The sequence below is a fragment of the Sceloporus undulatus genome, chromosome 7, assembly GCF_019175285.1.
Source record: "Sceloporus undulatus isolate JIND9_A2432 ecotype Alabama chromosome 7, SceUnd_v1.1, whole genome shotgun sequence".
Taxonomy (NCBI): domain Eukaryota; kingdom Metazoa; phylum Chordata; class Lepidosauria; order Squamata; family Phrynosomatidae; genus Sceloporus; species Sceloporus undulatus.
In genome coordinates, this window is record NC_056528.1 from 22244639 (window position 1) to 22261841 (window position 17203).

At 41.6% G+C, this 17203-nt stretch overlaps 1 protein-coding gene across 2 annotated transcripts in view; it reads left to right on the forward strand.

Moving 5' to 3' along the window:
- Window positions 1-230: 230 nt before the first annotated feature.
- NTNG2 (netrin G2) overlaps window positions 231-17203 on the forward strand; it is a 98557-nt gene continuing 81584 nt past the window's right edge. The window contains exons 1-2 of one of the 2 annotated variants that reach the window (XM_042478569.1): window positions 231-299; window positions 788-1855. In XM_042478569.1, the coding sequence (XP_042334503.1) occupies window positions 1643-1855 (213 nt within the window). In that variant the 5' untranslated portion in view covers window positions 231-299; window positions 788-1642. The remainder of the gene's footprint in view (window positions 300-787; window positions 1856-17203) is intronic. The other variant, XM_042478570.1, reaches the window with a different exon arrangement.

Consider the following 17203-nt stretch of genomic DNA (forward strand, 5'->3'; position numbering starts at 1 on the left):
GGCCATTTCTTTTAAAGAGCATCACTGTACTTTGCAGAATCTTTGCAGGGAGATTGTCTGGGTGTCTTGAGAGAGGGAGAGAGATGAAAAGAAAACCAGTTTCGGCTCTGGCTTTACCATGCGAGTGTACATTTTGTTCTTAGTCATTTTGATTTGTGATTCAGGTTTCCTGGCTTCCTTCCTTCCTTCTCCCCTCCTCCCCTCCACTTCTACTTTTTTTTAATATAATAGCTCTATTGGAAAGGGAGCAAGCAAGATTGCAGAGACGTTGGATTAAACTCCAGCAAACGCCGAGAGAGGTCACTGCTCTTTGTGTATTAGAAGAGCCTTAAATGTGATTAATCTTTCAAATTGTTTTTTATTAAATTTCGCTGTCCAAATAAATCCTCTGTGTGGAAGCTGGACTGTTTCTCTGGTTGTCTGGCTGCACTATTTATTTGCTTTGGCTAGTACAGACTTAGTCAGTCCATCCATCCAACCTCTTTGTCTAATCCTCCCTGTTTGGGGTCTGTTTTTACTTATATCCTTTTATTCATAAGGAACTTGCATTTTCCTTCCTTCCCAGATAATAATATATCTGACTATTGTGAGAGTGAGGAGGAAAAATCCTTTGCACATCCTTTCTAATACAATAACAGCAATATTTACTTTCTTCAAACTTATCAACTTTCTCAGATGTTACATATTCTTTTTATTCTGTATGGTCTTGTTTTTGCTGATATACATCTTTGCCATTTTTTTCCCTCTCAGCTAATTTTATTTTATTTTTTAATTTAAACTGCTGCAGGTGCTGCTGGTGAAAGATTTAATTCTTTCCTCCGTATCTTCAAGAAGAAGCAGGAGCTCAGGAAGAAGATGGACAGTCTATTAAAGAAAGCTATGGATAATCATTAATACAAAGTTCCCTCTCCATGTGCCTCCCTTTTTCCCATCAAAGAAGACAGAAACCGCAAAGGACAAATCCATGAGTCTGTTTTTAAAAATCATAGTAATCATTCAAATGACAAAAATTGCCAATTCAAACTTCCAAAGAGTTGATTGATACATTTTCAGACTTTCATAGAATGCCAATATACAGCTATTTCCATGGTCTTTTCTCATATAACAAAATGAGGCACATTGCCACTTGAAAGCACTTTAGAAAGGTTCACATTGTGGCAGATGGGGAAAGGTTGAAGAAAACCCAATCCATCCCCGACTGCACAGCCTCTTCGGCTTCTTCCCCCAACCCTGCCCTCCACTGGTCAAATTTCATCATAGAATCAGAACTTGATAGCTCTATTGATTGATTGTAGAGAGTCACCTCTAGATATTTTCACACTGACTTGGAAGATTGTCGATGTACCAAAAAAAGAAAATGAAGTTAAGGGACGCTTTGGACTACTGATCCAAGAGGCTCGGAAAGAGTAGCCCATGTCCAGTAAGCAAAACGACCTCCACACCTGGCACCTATCAACAAAGACTCTACTTTTGAATGAAGAACTGCTGTTGCCATCATCTGGACCGCCTCAGTGTTCAGCATTTGGATTAGATGCAGAGCTTCCATGCTGATCCGGAGAGCCTCCCCTAAGCCAGGATCGGCCTTGCTCCAGAGACCAGGCATCTCTGTTGCCCAAGAAGCTTGCGCTTGGCCTCAGCTGCCATGTTGCACCACGCTGCTTTCTTGTTGCACTGCCTCCCACTGGTCATGGGACAGTATGACATCTGCAAATCCTGGGTGACCACGGACGATGGGCCAATGTGGGAGTTTTACGCCTGCCAGCCCAAGGCGGGGCCCATGAAGGACTACGCAACGGTGAGAGTGGATCCATCAGGAATCACCTGTGGGAATCCCCCAGAGAGATTCTGCACTCATGTGAGTAGAAAGCTTGGTTCAGTTTCCATAGTGGTTTTACATCTCACCAGAGAAAGCAAGAGCTGTCAAAATGAGACAGCTCTGGGAGTAGGAGGGAGAGGAGGACACAAATTCCTTCTAAGGGTGTGAGTGTTGTAGAACTCAAGAGGCTCTTTGGAAAGAAGCTGTGGGAGTGTAGTACAGACCACACTGTGTTAAACAAGGGTCCTGTTTTGCAGAAGGTTCTAGGTTCAATCCCCTTGGGACTGGGACTGGAGCATGTGGAGTTCTGCACTGTGAGAGAAGTGGGACATAAATTAAATGCATAAATAAATGGGAGCCAGTGTAGTTTGAATACTGGACTCTGACTCTTGAGACTAGGATCTGAATTCCTGCTCAGCCATGGAAACCCACTAGATCACACTTTCAGCCTCAAAGAAAGGCAAGAGCAATCCTCTTCTGACCCTATCTTGCTAGAAACACCCTATGATGGTTTCACTTTGCAATTGCCATAAGTAGGATGCAATGATCTGAAGGCATGCAGCACTAAAAATAAATAAATTAATAAACTCATGACATCTCCAATATAAAGAATATGGCAGCAGGTGATGGGAAGACTTCTGCCTGAGACTGTGGGGAGTTGTTGCCAGTCAGAGAAGGCAATACTAGATACATGGATACAAGACATCTGCTTTACATGCAGAAGGCCTGAGTTCTGTTCCTGCCTGTCAGCATCTCCAGGTTGGGCTTGGAAAGATGTGCTCATGAAAATCTGGAAAGCCACTGTCACTGGAGGGAGGCCAGGGTGTCAGAAAGTAGTTCAAGGTTTACTGGTACATCCTTGGGCAATGTACAGCAGACTGTTAAGGTTTTCTGGCTCCCAGGTTTTTTTTTAATTTTTTTAGCAATAACATGACATGCATATCCCTGAAATTATATATCTGAAATGAAGAAAGTTTGGGGAGACCAGGAGTGGATTTTTGTTTGGAAATAGCACGTCCTCTGTTCAGTTTGGGTTCTCAAAACAATTTCCTGGAATCAGAATTCTTCCCTTCTAAGTCTTTTGCTCAGGTTCTGGTGGACCTTGGTGAGGTTGTAAAGGAAATAAGAAGCTCCCATAAGCCTAAAGCCATACCACAGCTCTTGGTATAGACGTTCCTGAAGTTGTCCAGCGGTCTAAACTGCCAGAAGTTGTCCAAAGTGTTTCTTTCTTTTCTTATGCACTACTGTTGTAACATGGCAGAAGCACCTCATCTGGTAGGGCCCAGATATAGTCCTTGGCACCTCCAAGCAGGGCTGAGAAAAACATCTGTTCAGAATCTCGGAGACCTGTGGCAGTACTGTGGACAAAATTGAGTGTAGACAATACTGAGCTAGTTGGGCCAATATTATCTAGTATTTATTTAATGGTTTGATCTAGCTAATGCAACATCCTGTGGTCCTCTAGATAAACAAGTCATCATGGGTGTATCATGATGTCCATGTGGAATGCTGTATTGAATTTTATGTGACCTTGAAAAGAGTCCTCAGAAACCTCATTCAGAGAGAAAGAGGGTCCTCCAGGCTGTGTTAACTGTCAAAATGGGAATGGGAGGTCAGCAAGGAGATGCCTATCCAGTAGGGCAGCAGTTCAGGGCAGCAGGGGGAAACCATGTGGCCCTCCAGATGTTGTCAGACTGCAGCTGTCATTGACCCTAACCAGCATAGCCAATGCTCAGGGGTGCTGAGAATCTAAGAATACCATAACCCATCAACATCTGGAGAAGTACATGATTCTCATCCTGGACTAATGATCATGCCTGGCAGGAAATTCATTGTGTTAATGAAAACTGTGAGCGTTTTTTGCACTTATTAACTTAAATTCTAGAGCTTGTATACATTATCACGCCATCTGCATGTGCATTTATGTATATGTGTGTATGTATACACACACATACATATCTATACACACACACAGTCACACACTGTAAGGTTAAGAGTGGTTGCTCCCTGGTGACCTTTGCTCATAACCATCCTTATGTGAAAATGAAGTCAGGGAGTATACTGTCTTGATTTTCTTTGGGGAAGGTGGGAGCGATGATAAATATACAGGCTAATCCCCCCCCCAGCTTTCGCATAATTTATCACCCAATTGAACTTATTGTCCCTCTGGTGGTGTGATCCTTGGATAGAAATAGATGTACACCTTCATCCTCACTTTGTTTTAACCCACACCACCACTTTAAATGAAACTAGCATTGACTTTCACATCACTTTTAATTTCATTGGAAACAGGAAAGCAGCCCATAGAGATAAATGGGAAATGGGACAGGGGTAGACCTTCAACATACTGCGCATCCACCCTTGCCTTCCCCAACCCAGTGCCTTCCACATGCGCTAGATAAAAACTCCCACCAGACCCAGTCAGCATGCCATTGTAGTCCAAACCATTGAAGGAAACCAGGTTTCTGACATCCCACTGAAGCTCAGTAAGTCTAGATGGTTTGTTAAGTTACAGTCCAGCTGCATTGACCAGTTTGCAAAATCAGCACTCAGCTAAGCCTCATAACCAAGCCTCAGCACCTGTAACAGAATCAAATGCATGCTCTTCCTTTGCTTCTCCTTGTCTTCTCTTGACCGCTGTCTCTGTTGTTTCCCTAGAGTAAATGGGAGTTTATACTGTAAGCTCCCCACAGGCAGGGAGTTTTTATTTTGAACTCTTGCAAAGCGGTGTGCACAGTCATGACAATAGCCAAAATCCAATGACAAATGATGATTCGTACTAAACTCGTTGTATTCAAGCTGGCTTTCTCCTTCTGTTACTTTAAATTAGTATTGTATTTCTAAGAAATGAATTTAATTTCATTTTGCTTTTGGTAACAATTTAACACAACTTTTGCTTTTGTAAAATGCATTAAAATAGTTCTGTAGCGTATAATGTAATATAATATAATTTTTAAATATTTTGAAAAGATCTTGAGATTTTTTTTTAAAAAAAATCAAATATGGGAGAAATGGAAATTGACAGATTTGTTTATTGAAATGCAGGAGTTTTGTCAAGGGCTGGGCAGTCTTTAGGGGTATGCTCCAGGTCTATGGTCCTCCATTTCCATAATTCAGTGACAGTCAGAAACAGAATCAATATGAGCATGTGTCTATGTGTGACAGTCTTCTCTTTGCTTTCCCTTCACCATCTGTGAAATAGTAAGGCCAATAATAACTATGCCATGTGATTGAGGCATTGGGCCACATTTTAAAAACTGCAGATTTATAAACCAATGTTGAGAAGCATTAATAGAAGTGCAGTAATCCAAATATAAAAGCTGGTGATCAGATAAGAATGGGCAGGGAGAGTTTCCATGTTTGCCTGACCACTTATCTACTAACTGTTCCTTTCCAATGTTGTGATAGGTTGGAAAGAAGAGAGAAGAGCCATCTCTACCTGGAGGTAAACCTTTTCTCCAGGTAGATAGGCAGGAGGCTGTCATAGTACATCTGCACCATAATAGACAAACTGTTTCTGCCACTATTCATCTGTCTGTCCAAACCTTTATTGATCAGAGGCAGCCAGTTCATGGTTTTGGATTAGGATGAGAAAATCTGTCCTTTTCACTTTCTCCTCCATTAGATGTTTAAAATTCTCATTCTTTCCATGCTGAATTTGAGGAAATGTGTGAATTTTGCTAAGTCTTTCCAAAACAAGCTTGAAATTAATTCCACCCTATTCCTACTAGCCAAATTCAACATGTGAGCTGTTAGCAACTTGAAAAGGATTTGTCTCCTGTGTAGATGGTTAAAATTAACAGGCTTTCAGGAAAAAAAGAACTAATGTAAAACTAAGGTAGTTGAATAAACCAGTGCAAACCCAGCACCCAAACACCTCTGGGTTTATGGATCTCTCAGTTCCAGCTTCTTCTCCACCTGATTTTTTTTAAATCTCTGTTTCTTTCTATCCCATAAATGAAGGAATTTGTAAAAGTAAATTCTTATAAGAAACTAACTGAAACAAAATGCTCATTCATCCTTAATTTCAGTTTTTTTTTAAGATATGAGGAATCAGAATCTGGCCAGTGAGATGTGATCTGTAGGGGCATTCTTATGGATGTTCAAATGCATATGAGTAGAGAGACACTTATCCATGGTTCTTACTTATTTTAACCATTCATCCAGACTTTTAAAAAGTTTAATTCAGTAAAAATGAAGTGCACAGATACAGGATGGAAACCTAGCTTGTCAAAAGTACAAGTGAAAGGGATCTTGGAGTCTTAGCTAAACATGAGACAACAGTTTGATGTGGCAGCTAAAAAAGCCAATATGATTCTGGGCTGCACCAATAGGCTAGATTGAGGGAACCAATAGCACTACTCTATTCTGCTTTGGTCAAACCTCACCTGAAATATTGTGTCCAGTTCTGATCCACAATTCTAGAGGGCTTTGTAAGCAATGAGGAGCAGCTTAGAGAACTGGGTATGTTTAGCCTGGAGAAGAGAAGGTTACGAGGCGACATGACAGCCATGTTTAAATAATTGAAGGGATGTCATATTGAGGATGGAGCAAGACTAGGACATGGAGCAATGGATGCAAGCTACAGGAAAAGAGATTCCACCTCAACATTAGGAAGAACTTCCTGACAGTAAGAGATGTTGGACAGTAGAAGATGCTGCCTTGTGATGAAGCGGAGTCTCATTCCTTACCTGTTGGGATGCTTTAATTGTATATTCTTCTATGTCTGGGGGTTGGACTGGATGTGCTCTCTTCCAGCTCTGATTCTATGACCATTATTCCAGCCAAGGTTGTGCAGGAAAATGTTTTATTCAGTTGTGTCATCTGTTAATATACACGCATAAAGTATGTTCTGTCTGCTGAGGGGAGGGGGAAAAAATCACTTGTGGTGTGTGCGCGTCTGGCAGCTGTAGTACAAAAAGTAACTTTTCCCAAGCCTTGGTTAAAGCGACGGATGCTGTTCAATTTTCCATCTTCTGGCACCAGGATCTGTCTTGCTTCCCCTCCCTAAATGGTACAGCCTCAGCAAAATGCTGCTGAGGACAGAGTGCTGCCTTGCATAACAAGGCACAAAGATAATGATGGCCCCAAGATCAAAGGTAAACACTCAGAAAAACCTAAAGGTCGGGTTTTAGATTCTCATTATTGGCTTGAGGATGCTGAATAATGGATGGAGAGGAGCATTAGGGGACAGACCCTCCCCACCATGCAGACACATGCGCGCGCACACACACACACACACACACTTTAAAAATCAGTTCCATGTCTTTGTTGCCATGAATTAAGAACTAGTGTTGGAGGTGCCTGACAGTTATTGGACATAATTATGGATTGAGGGAGGAATAAAAAAAAAGAAGAGGACAGGATTTTATTTGGCTTGCTGGATATGAGTCCCCAAACTTGGGATGCTGTGACTGAGATCTGGAGGAGGCAAAGTAGTATATGAGTGGCAGAGTGCTTCTGATCTTGTACAGAGTGTATTTCCCCTGTGGCTGAGAATTTTGCTGGGCTGGTTTGGACCCTGTCTGTTCTTAAGATTGGGGTGGAGACATTGGAGAGGCAAACCAACTGACCTGGTGATACCCTTCCGAGGGAAGGAGTTCAAGCCAGTAAAAGGATCCCATCACAATATTGATCAGTCACCCCCTCACCTTTTCCTGAATCATAAACTAGCTGAACATAAGGCAGATGTAATGGAAACAGACCTGTAGTAGATCTATGATGAAAGCTAAAGTCAATAAAGCATGGGTGCTTCCCAAGAGTGCCAGTATCTTTGTTGCTTAGGCCAGAGACCACTTCTTTCTTTCTTTCTTTTTTTCTTTCTTTCTTCTTTTAAAGTGCTTTTATCTTATTTCTCAGCCAAAAAGGTTCGTAGAGTAATTTGCAAACAACCAACAAAAAGAAGACATTTGCTGCCAGAAGGTTTATCATGTATAAAGGTAGAACACAAAAGGAAAAAGGGATGGGAAAAGAAGAGGAGGAAAAGCAAATCCTCTTTCACCTGAGCAAAAGAAAGGGCCTTGCTTTCCAGTTGCTCCCTTGTCTTCCCCAGTTGCACCTTACTGGAATGACTTCTGACAGTGGTCTTGTCTAACCAGCCTTCCTGGCCAGCTGAAGTTCACAGCTTCCCTGCTAATCTCTTCCCTCTCCGACATACCCCTGGCAGGTTCCAGTTCAAGACCTACCAAAGCATTCTGCCCTGGCAGAGCTTTACTAACACTGTGATGAGCATCAATCTATGTGCCATGGTGACCCTGACAAATCTGTATAACACTCTCAGTGTGTTTTAGGTTTTCAGACAAAGATGGCAAGTTGGATTTGGCCCTGTTTTGGCTTTGTTTCTCTTGGCACTCCTCACCCCTTTCAGAACTTCCCGAACATAAAAAGCTGTTGTTTTTCTCTGGTTTACCGGAGAACAAAATTTTCACATTATTTCACTTTGGCAGCAATGTCGTGTGATAGACTTGTGGGGTTGTTTTTTTTTTTAAATTAAATCTAGTTTAAATCCCATGTCTGAATGGGATTTTGCTAGTGTGATAAGGTCCTGGTCCTATGTCAGCTTACATTAAGACATAATTGGTAGGTAGTGTCAAGGGGCAGGGAGGGAAAAGAAGACGGTAAATGAGAACCGTGAGAATTCAGTGCGATTATCTTCTAAAATCTCTTATTTGCTATGCAAATATTGTCAACACAAGAAAGGGTATTTTAGCTACACAGGAGGAACAACTTCTGGTGGCAAGAGCTATTAAATAGTGGAACAGACCACCTCAGAAAGTAGTAAATTCACATTTGTCTTGCTAGCCATCTACCAAAGATAAAAATGGCCACTATTTCTAAATGAGGCCTGCATTTTATGGTGGTAGGTGATCTGTATCCTCAATTCAGAGGGCAAGCGAGTTGCTGTTGCAAGTTAAATAGAGTGGCAATTGAGTCTTGCATTTCAGAACAACTGATTGTATGCAGACATTTGCCATAGGGTTGCCATAAGCCAAAAACAACTTGAAGGCACACAACAACAACCACAGTTGAATGGATGGAGGTAATGCTCTTTCTTTTAGCCCCCCCCCCCCCAGTATGAAGCCCTTTTCTTCATGTTTTAACATACTTTCCCAATACAATATTAATAATTGCTGATTATTTCAGTGGCTCAAAGCTCAGCAGCAGCATTTGATTCACAATACACCCGTCTTGCTTTGTTTAAAGGGTTCATACCATGGGAAAGGGAGCAGCAAAAGATAATACAGTACACTAAAAATCCTTTTGAAGCTGTAATGTGTTGTAACCAAGGTTCACCAGAAGTAGGAAAAAAGGAGGTAATGTAAGCTTCTCATAAGTTCATCCAAGAGGACCTACCCATCTACGAACAACTGCATGCAAATTGCATTTGAAGAGGGGCCCTTGGTAAAGGTTCAAACAACACTTCAGCAATATTCTCTGCACCCTTTTTACAACTTGTAGAAAGCCTGTGATTCAGTACTCCCTGTGTTTATTCTGTTTCCAGACTGCTTTGCTCTCCGACAGCGAGCTACTGCCCACATAATGTCTACCACCCTCTAAGTGCAGGGCGGCCACCTCAGGCTGCAGATGCTGAGAGGGGTCAGCAATGACAGCCCCAGTAGCCATCCCTCCTGAGCCCATCAGCCATTCCCTTCTGTGGGAGATCAGAGTGCTGTGTGTACCTTTCTGTTCATTCTCCATTGCTTTAACCAGATGCTGCCTCAGTATTGGTGGAGGACCAGAGCTAGAGAACTTACTTGTTAAAACGTAGCTAGTCCAGTTATATTGCAAGGCTACCCAAAGTCATTGCCATAATAATTACAATTATAATTACAATTTTTAAAAGCAGTTCAGGGTTCCTCTGTCGTTTGCCAATAAATCTGTTGTGCCTCACTTTCCACTGGCATCAGCAACCTGACTCTGCTGTTGGAGAGAGTTTACAATTCCACTCCAAGGAACATTTTCAGTGCTCCTAGAGGACCTTCAAGAGTCAATGTGCCCATGCCCATTGGAACCAAAGTGCAGCCCTTTCTGAGTGGGACATGAAAAGTCGGGCAAATGGAAGCAGGTGTCTGAGGAGCGCTTTTGTGTGTGGAGGAATATTCTGCCAAGTTCCGACCTTCCAAGTTCTGCAGCCAATTTTGTTCACATCTGGCTGCTCTTTCCACTCTGTGGCACATCTTGCGCTTATTAACGTCGAGGATTTTCTTTTCACAGTTCTTGAATTCCTTCTTGTTCCTGTCAATGCCCTTCAGGCAGAGACACCTTAAAAATGAATTGTAAATTTCAGATAAGATGAAACAGCAGAGAAAGAGAGAGAGAGAGAGAGATAGACAGACAGAGAGAGAGAGAGGAGGCTAGGAGGAAGCCGGTAAAGGTGGACAACAACCCAACATACCTGTGATTGGAAGAGGGTAAGAAACTGTTAAGGAAAAGATATATTTTCTGAGAATATTGGTGCAAATGTGAAATTACTGGTACAGCTGAAAACGCTGCAATAATGGCCTGTTAGAAATCAAAATTTGTTTCTCTCGGTGCAAAATTTTCATTCCGTTGTTAAATGATGCTTGTGGATAACTGTCCCTGAGCTCCCTATCCATCTTTCCACCATGTGCCTCTAACTGAATCTATCCCCATTTTTAAGATGATGCTGTTCACTTCAGTTCATCTTCATTACAATCATAGACCAGCACAATGCTCTTGGCTTTGTGAATGGATTGGTGGAAGGGTTTGGTGGTGTAATAACAACAACAATAACAAGAAGCCGATACTTCTCTGAAAACAGGATTCCCCACCCAGAAGGACTTTGTGCATATCCAGCCTCCTGTAGGTTTGTGGCATGCGCATAAATGTGGAAATTCCTATCCCCCCCATTCCACGGCTTTAATACACCTTCAAGACGCTGTTATTAATACTCTGTACAAATTTCCAAAGGGATGAAAGCAATCAATGGACACTTCCAAACTGCTCCTCCAGCCTTCTTTCCAGTGCTCAGAACAGAGCTTGGAAAAGTAACTTTGGGGGGCTACAGCTCCCCAAATCCTCCAGAAGCATGTTTCTATAGTCCAAAAATAAGTAACATTTCCAAGCGTTGTGAGTCGAGGTCAAAGCTGTCTCATATTGCTGCGGTAGAAGTGCTTCAACACAGTTTGCAACCATTGTGCAAAGTGACAGCCCAGAATAATTCTTGGCTTTTCATATGACTGTCCATATTGCCAGCCACTTCCACATGCAGTCCTCTACTCACTCCTGTACAGATTAAGGTCTCCAATGTGATCCCTACGCAGTGCAAACCTTGACTGCCCAAAGGACCGGGAAGATACTTGTTAATTACTCCCAGACTCCCGCATGACTCCTAACTCCCTGTAAGAGTATTTGCTTATAAAAAAGAAAAAGCAGACAATTAGCACCAATGAGTGGAAGGATCGTTTATTGCTTGGAATCCATAGAAAATGAAAGATGGGTAACTTTCAAAAATACATATTAAATTTTGTACCCTGCCTTTCATAAACTGAAGTAAAGGTGGCACTTGATCTTCATAACGAGTGGCAAGTCAGCCTGAGAAAGAGGCACTAGCTCCAAATCACACAGTGAGTTTCATTGTTGAGAGTAGGAGAGGTGCCTCCAAGGATCTGCTTTATGACTGGTATAATTTTTTTAAAATAGTATTTATTGTTATTTATTACTAGGATAGTCACAATATGGCATAGTGGCTTAATGTAAGTATTTTTTTTTTCAATTGAACAAACAAGAAATTGATCAGGTATTGCATATTATTTTGCTCAAAAGAAAGATTTTCCAAGTTTATCTGAAATCTTTGATAGGTTCACAGCATGAGAAAATAACAATAAATTTACATTCAACTAAAGCATCTCTCCATGGGTTAAAATATAACCGTGCAGGAGGTGGACATTTCCGACTGTCATTGATGAAATTAATAAAAGGCAACCATGTTGAAAAGTAGATTAATTCAGACTGGTCATTTCTATCATCTTGTACAATTGATGTCAGCTTTTCCATAAGTGCTTTCCCCCAATTTTTTAAATGCCAGGCTTCAATTGAAAGGCGATCCAGCTATTTTCGATCTCTCAGCAAAACAAAAAACATAATCACATTTTTATGATGTAATGCTTCACAGTTGTCATAAAATAAGGTTTATAATTTGGCTTATTGTTAGAAATAGGGTCCTGGAAGGTTGATTCAATTAATGGAGCATAGATTTTTTGACACCAAGTTAATGTTTCCTTGTGAAATTTGTGTTAATATTTCACATTTGCTTAGAGGAAGTTACACCTGTGTTTTTACATCTTCTCTGGAGATAAAGTGGAGCAACTCATGTATTTTGGATCCACAATTTAATTGCAGCTTACTGATCTTTGATTTATTTGCCTGACATATGTTTAGCTTTTGTAGAAATGTCTAGTAGCCTATATAGTCTTTTTGTTCCCAAATTCATTTTAGTGATAAAACAAGGAATAAAATAGGTGATGTCTCAATATCATTTTATCTCTTCATTTATTCCATATTTTGAAAATGTTGTTTAGAAAAAGATTTTGTACTAGAATCCGCCTTCACTTAAATTTCCAGAATTCAGGGCCTCTTGTCTACTTCATATATAAGGATTATCAAGGCATCTACATTATTGTGGAGAATTATTTTAAAAAGAATTTGCTTAATTTGAAAAGCTTCATAGCAGAAAATCAGATTTGGGACTCCAAGCCCTCCAATTTTGCTACTTCTGTATATTACATTTTTTGATACTTTAGACCTTTTGTCTTAATTTATGCAATTTGCATTTATTTATTTATTTATTTGCCATTTTGCATTGTATTGTATTTTTATATGATAAAGATAAATTTAGGGAGAATGGACATTTTAGTGTTTTAGTCTATCCAGGAAAGCTACACTCTTATAATACACTACACTATAAGAGTGTAGTGCGGTAATCTAGTGTGTCATTGGCCTGATAGTCTATACATGTTGCAGGTAACTTTTGATTCCAGGACCCTTCAATGATGGCGAACCTATGGCACGCGTGCCAGAGGTGGCACTCAGAGCTCTCTCAGTGGGCACATGTGCCGCTGCCCCAACACAGAGTTTGCCAGAGTTTGTTACTAGAAAGCCAGAGGGACATGGCACTTTGCAATTAATAAGTGGGTTTTGGGTTGCAGTTTGGGCACTTGGCCTCTAAAAGATCTGTCAATGCTCTAGTTCCATTAAATACTACGGTGTAGTGAAATGCTGGCCCTTGTAAAAAAAATAAAATAGAAAATTCAAGATTTGCTTTTTGAAATTCAGATCTTATGGGACTATTTTCAAGCCATGGATGGTTCAATCCGTGGATAATGAATCCATGGATATGGAAGGCTGACTGTAGTTGCAAAATGCACTTTAGGGGTGAAGCAGATTGCTCTGGGGCTGCAGTGACTGGATGCTGTGGTCCTGAAGCCAGCCATTGCTGTGGTCCCAAACAGGCTGCTGGCAGGAGTGGCTTTTTGCTGCTCCTTTTGGGAGGCATCAGGCTGCCTTAAGCGGCCTTGGAGCGACTGCTAGATGGTTTGGAGGCATGTGTCATTTGAACGGCACACTCCGAAAGCACCCAGAAGGTCCTTTATTTGGCCCATGTGTTTCAGGCCATATTGGCCTTCTCTTTGTCAAAGGTCTTGGCTGTGTCATATGAAGCTATTGCTACTGTGACATGCCTCTAAACTGAAGCATAAAGGAGCCTTCTTATTGCGTCAGCAATTTGGTCATGTTTAACAAAGCCTAATTGGTTTAGTTATATGTAGTTTTCTACAACAGAGTTCACTCTGTTTGCCAAGATGGCAAAAAATATTTTTGAATCTTGATTAATAAGAGAAATTGGATGAAATGAAACAATTTCTTCTGGGTTTAAAATTAAAATGATATGTGACATTTTCTGTGATTCTGATACAGCATTCCCATTTAAAATAGAATTAAATAAGTTTATCAATATTGGAGTTAACTGTTCTTTGAAAAGTTTATAAATGAAACTACAGTACCAATACCATCTGTGCCTGGGGATTTGTTATGTCAGCAGATTCATTTTGAAGAAAAAGATCCTCATGCTCATTTGTAAATTTTATAGAGTAGTGACAAGATAAATTATGTTGAAATTGGTTGGGTTATTGGATGTATACAGTTTTTTAAAAGAAGGAATTAATTCTTTAATGGTTTTTGGATTCAAAGTCTGGTTCCCTTTATTATCATTGATTGGTAAGATTTTTGTCTTGAGTTTTCTTTTTTCACTAGATGTGCCAATAATGTTGGTTTTGTTGTTGTTAAAATTATCTAGCTCTATCTATCTATCTATCTATCTATCGTAAATACTGTAATAATGTTTTAGAGATTATGGAGATTAACATGGGAATCACTCCTCCTTACCCAGGATCACACAGTATATATGTACCCACTCTCTTCCAAGTGGGTACATATATACTGAAGATGCCAGCCACAGATGATGGCGAAATGTCAGGAATAAACTCTTCTAGAACACGGCCACATGGCCCAAAAAACTATGGATGCCGGCTATGAAAGCCTTTGACTTAACAATGTAGATCTCTGCCAGGACAGCCATGGGCACTCTGCAGGAATCTGGGTCTCATTGCATGTCTGACAATACTGCAATACTTGCTGTAAATCAAGGGATGGAACTAGGCATGAAGGACCTGCTTTTGGACTGCAGCTCCCAGAATCCCCCAGTCAGCACGGCTACTAGCCATGGTGGCTGGAGAACTCTGCGACCATTGTTTTCTGAAGCTTTCCTCCAAATTGAAGTGATTCCATGTTTCTCAAAGGCAGAAGAGGGAGTGCTGGGGGGGGTCACCCTTGTCAGTGCCACGTGCCTCATCATTTCCTTCTATTGCCAGTGACAAGACTGTGCCATTCACTCCTGCTCTAAAAATTCAGGTCGACACCTCTGGCTGCCGCCTGCCTCTTGATGTTTATGAAATTTTTCCATCACCGGCAACACAAGGTTTTCTTCCAGCCCTAAAGGTTCTTCTGGGCCACTCAGGGATTTGGATCTGAGAAGGTACAAAAGAATCTAAAAGCGAGTGCAGCTCTCAGTCTTAAATTAGAACTTGCTGGGTATATTGAGTTTCTCACATAAGCTTTAGTTAAAACAGTTCAATGATCTATTTTATACTGCCTGAAGCAGGGACTGGTCTAATGGGAGAACAGGATCCCTCAGAGTGGCAGAACCTCTTCAAACCGTGGGCAGAAAATGTGGCCCATTCCTCTCTGAAGACAATGGGACAAGAAAGCCATTAAACTACCCCCCACCCATTAAAAACCATTTATTCTTTAGCTTCCAGAAAGAGTGAATTACTTACTGTTTAAACCTGAGTCCGCTATATTCATTTGTTCAACAGTTTCCTACCCAGTACTGTTTTTTAAAACAAAAATTGTGGCAACCTCATGGGCAAAACCGTGGGGTCGCGACCCTCTCTCTGGATAGCAATGCTCATCAAGATTGTGACGTGGCAGTTCTACTGGCAAACCATGGGACTTCGACCCCCACTCGAGATGACAATGCTTTATCCATAACTAGATAGATAAGTCCATGCTGACTTAGCTGGTCTTCACATCCTGCTTCCACTGCTAAAAAGGGCACGTAACCTAGCAAATGATTGTAAGGCAAACAACGGACTAATGTAAGCAAAATGACAATAAAAGGCCCAGCCAGAAACCTGGCTGGAGGAGGCAAGCTTGTGAGGAAGCTTGTGCACCCCATTCCTGTCTCTGCGTCTCCTTGCCGCGACAGCTGGTGACCCCGACGTGATCCAGAAAAGGCCCGACGTGATACAGAGAAGGTGGCTACGGCCCGGCTCACTCGACTGGAACAGTCTGCGCGCACATCCTCTATAGGATCCCGTGAGTATGGGAGAAACGTTGTCCACCGAACAAAGGTCTCACACTAGGGAGCTATTTGAGATAGTTAAGCGGCTGTCAGGGGATAGGCAAATCACCCAAGGAGACATAGAAAATCTGATAGCAGAGATTTCATGCCAGTGTCCCTGGTACCCAGAGAAGGGAAGACTCTCTGCGGAGGACTGGGAGAAGACAGGCAATCATTTAAAGGCTGAACCTCGTGCTGCGGCACCCCACCTGATTGCTTGGCAGGTAGTAAACACGGCCGTGAGACGGTTAAGCCAATCCACGACCCCCAAATCCTGCCTTCAACCCTCCACTCCTTTAGCCTCGTTAGTTCATCCTCCAGGAGATCCACCAGGTTTTTCAATGCCAGTGATTGCACCACCCTTGCCACCTGTAAAGCCCCGGCTGGGAGCGGCAGAGGCAGGAATAGCTGAGGCAAAAGCGGCATTAGACACAGAACCCCCCTTCCTCATATGTGGCTCCTGTAATTCATCCTCCCAAGGAGCTGGAGATAGGTAAAGATCCCTCAGCTCCATTGCCTAACAACAACCTACAACACCCTTCACGGGCAGCTATGTCTCCATTTCAAGAAATGGTTCAGCAGTGTAGAAGCTCTGACCCAACTGATTTAGATGATATAGAGTTGTTGACTGCATATCCCATCTCTCAGACACAGGATCACAACAGTGGAGCAGTTTGTGAAAAGAGTCCACTGCCATATGCAGTAATGAAAGAACTACAGCAAGCTATTAAGGATACAGGAGTAGAAAGTAATGATGTTAAGGGTATGTTAGAAGGTAGCAATAGTAAAGGACAATACACTGCAGAACAACTGGCAGGAGTAAATAACTTGGACACAATTCAGCAACAGACAGTGCTACCTCGAGAGGTCCTAGCAATGTCTTCTGATTGTGCATTCTTGGCCTTTCGGAAAATATCGCCCTCTGGTCAGCCTGAAAAAGGTTTTGCTACCTTAAGACAAGGGCCTGTTGAACCAAACTGTGACTTTGTTAATCAGTTGCAAGCAACCTTAGCACAGCAGGTTGATAATCCTGAAGTGGCCAGAGATTTGTTGATCAAGTTGGCAAAAGATAACAAAGACTGTCAGAAAGCTTTACAACCATTGATGGCATCTAGAAATTTTGCTTTGGCAGATATGCTTAGAATTTGCCAGGACATAGGCACTCAATCACACAAAATGAATCTCTTGGCAGCTGCCGTATCATTGGGTAATGAAAAGGAAGTGAAATGTTTTAATTCTGGACTAATAGGACTGGTTTCACCCAAATCATCTCTTTCAACAAGTGGAATTTTTGTTACACCTAGTGCTATAGGTAATGATTATACAGGAACAATTCAAATGCAGGTTTGGGTTAATCTGCCACAACTTTTGTCCTTAGATATGCCAGCGGCACACTTAGTTTTGTTACCATCTGCAGCCCCAAACTCAGCAGATATAGAACCTGGTGGTGTCGATGTACAGTGGATAAA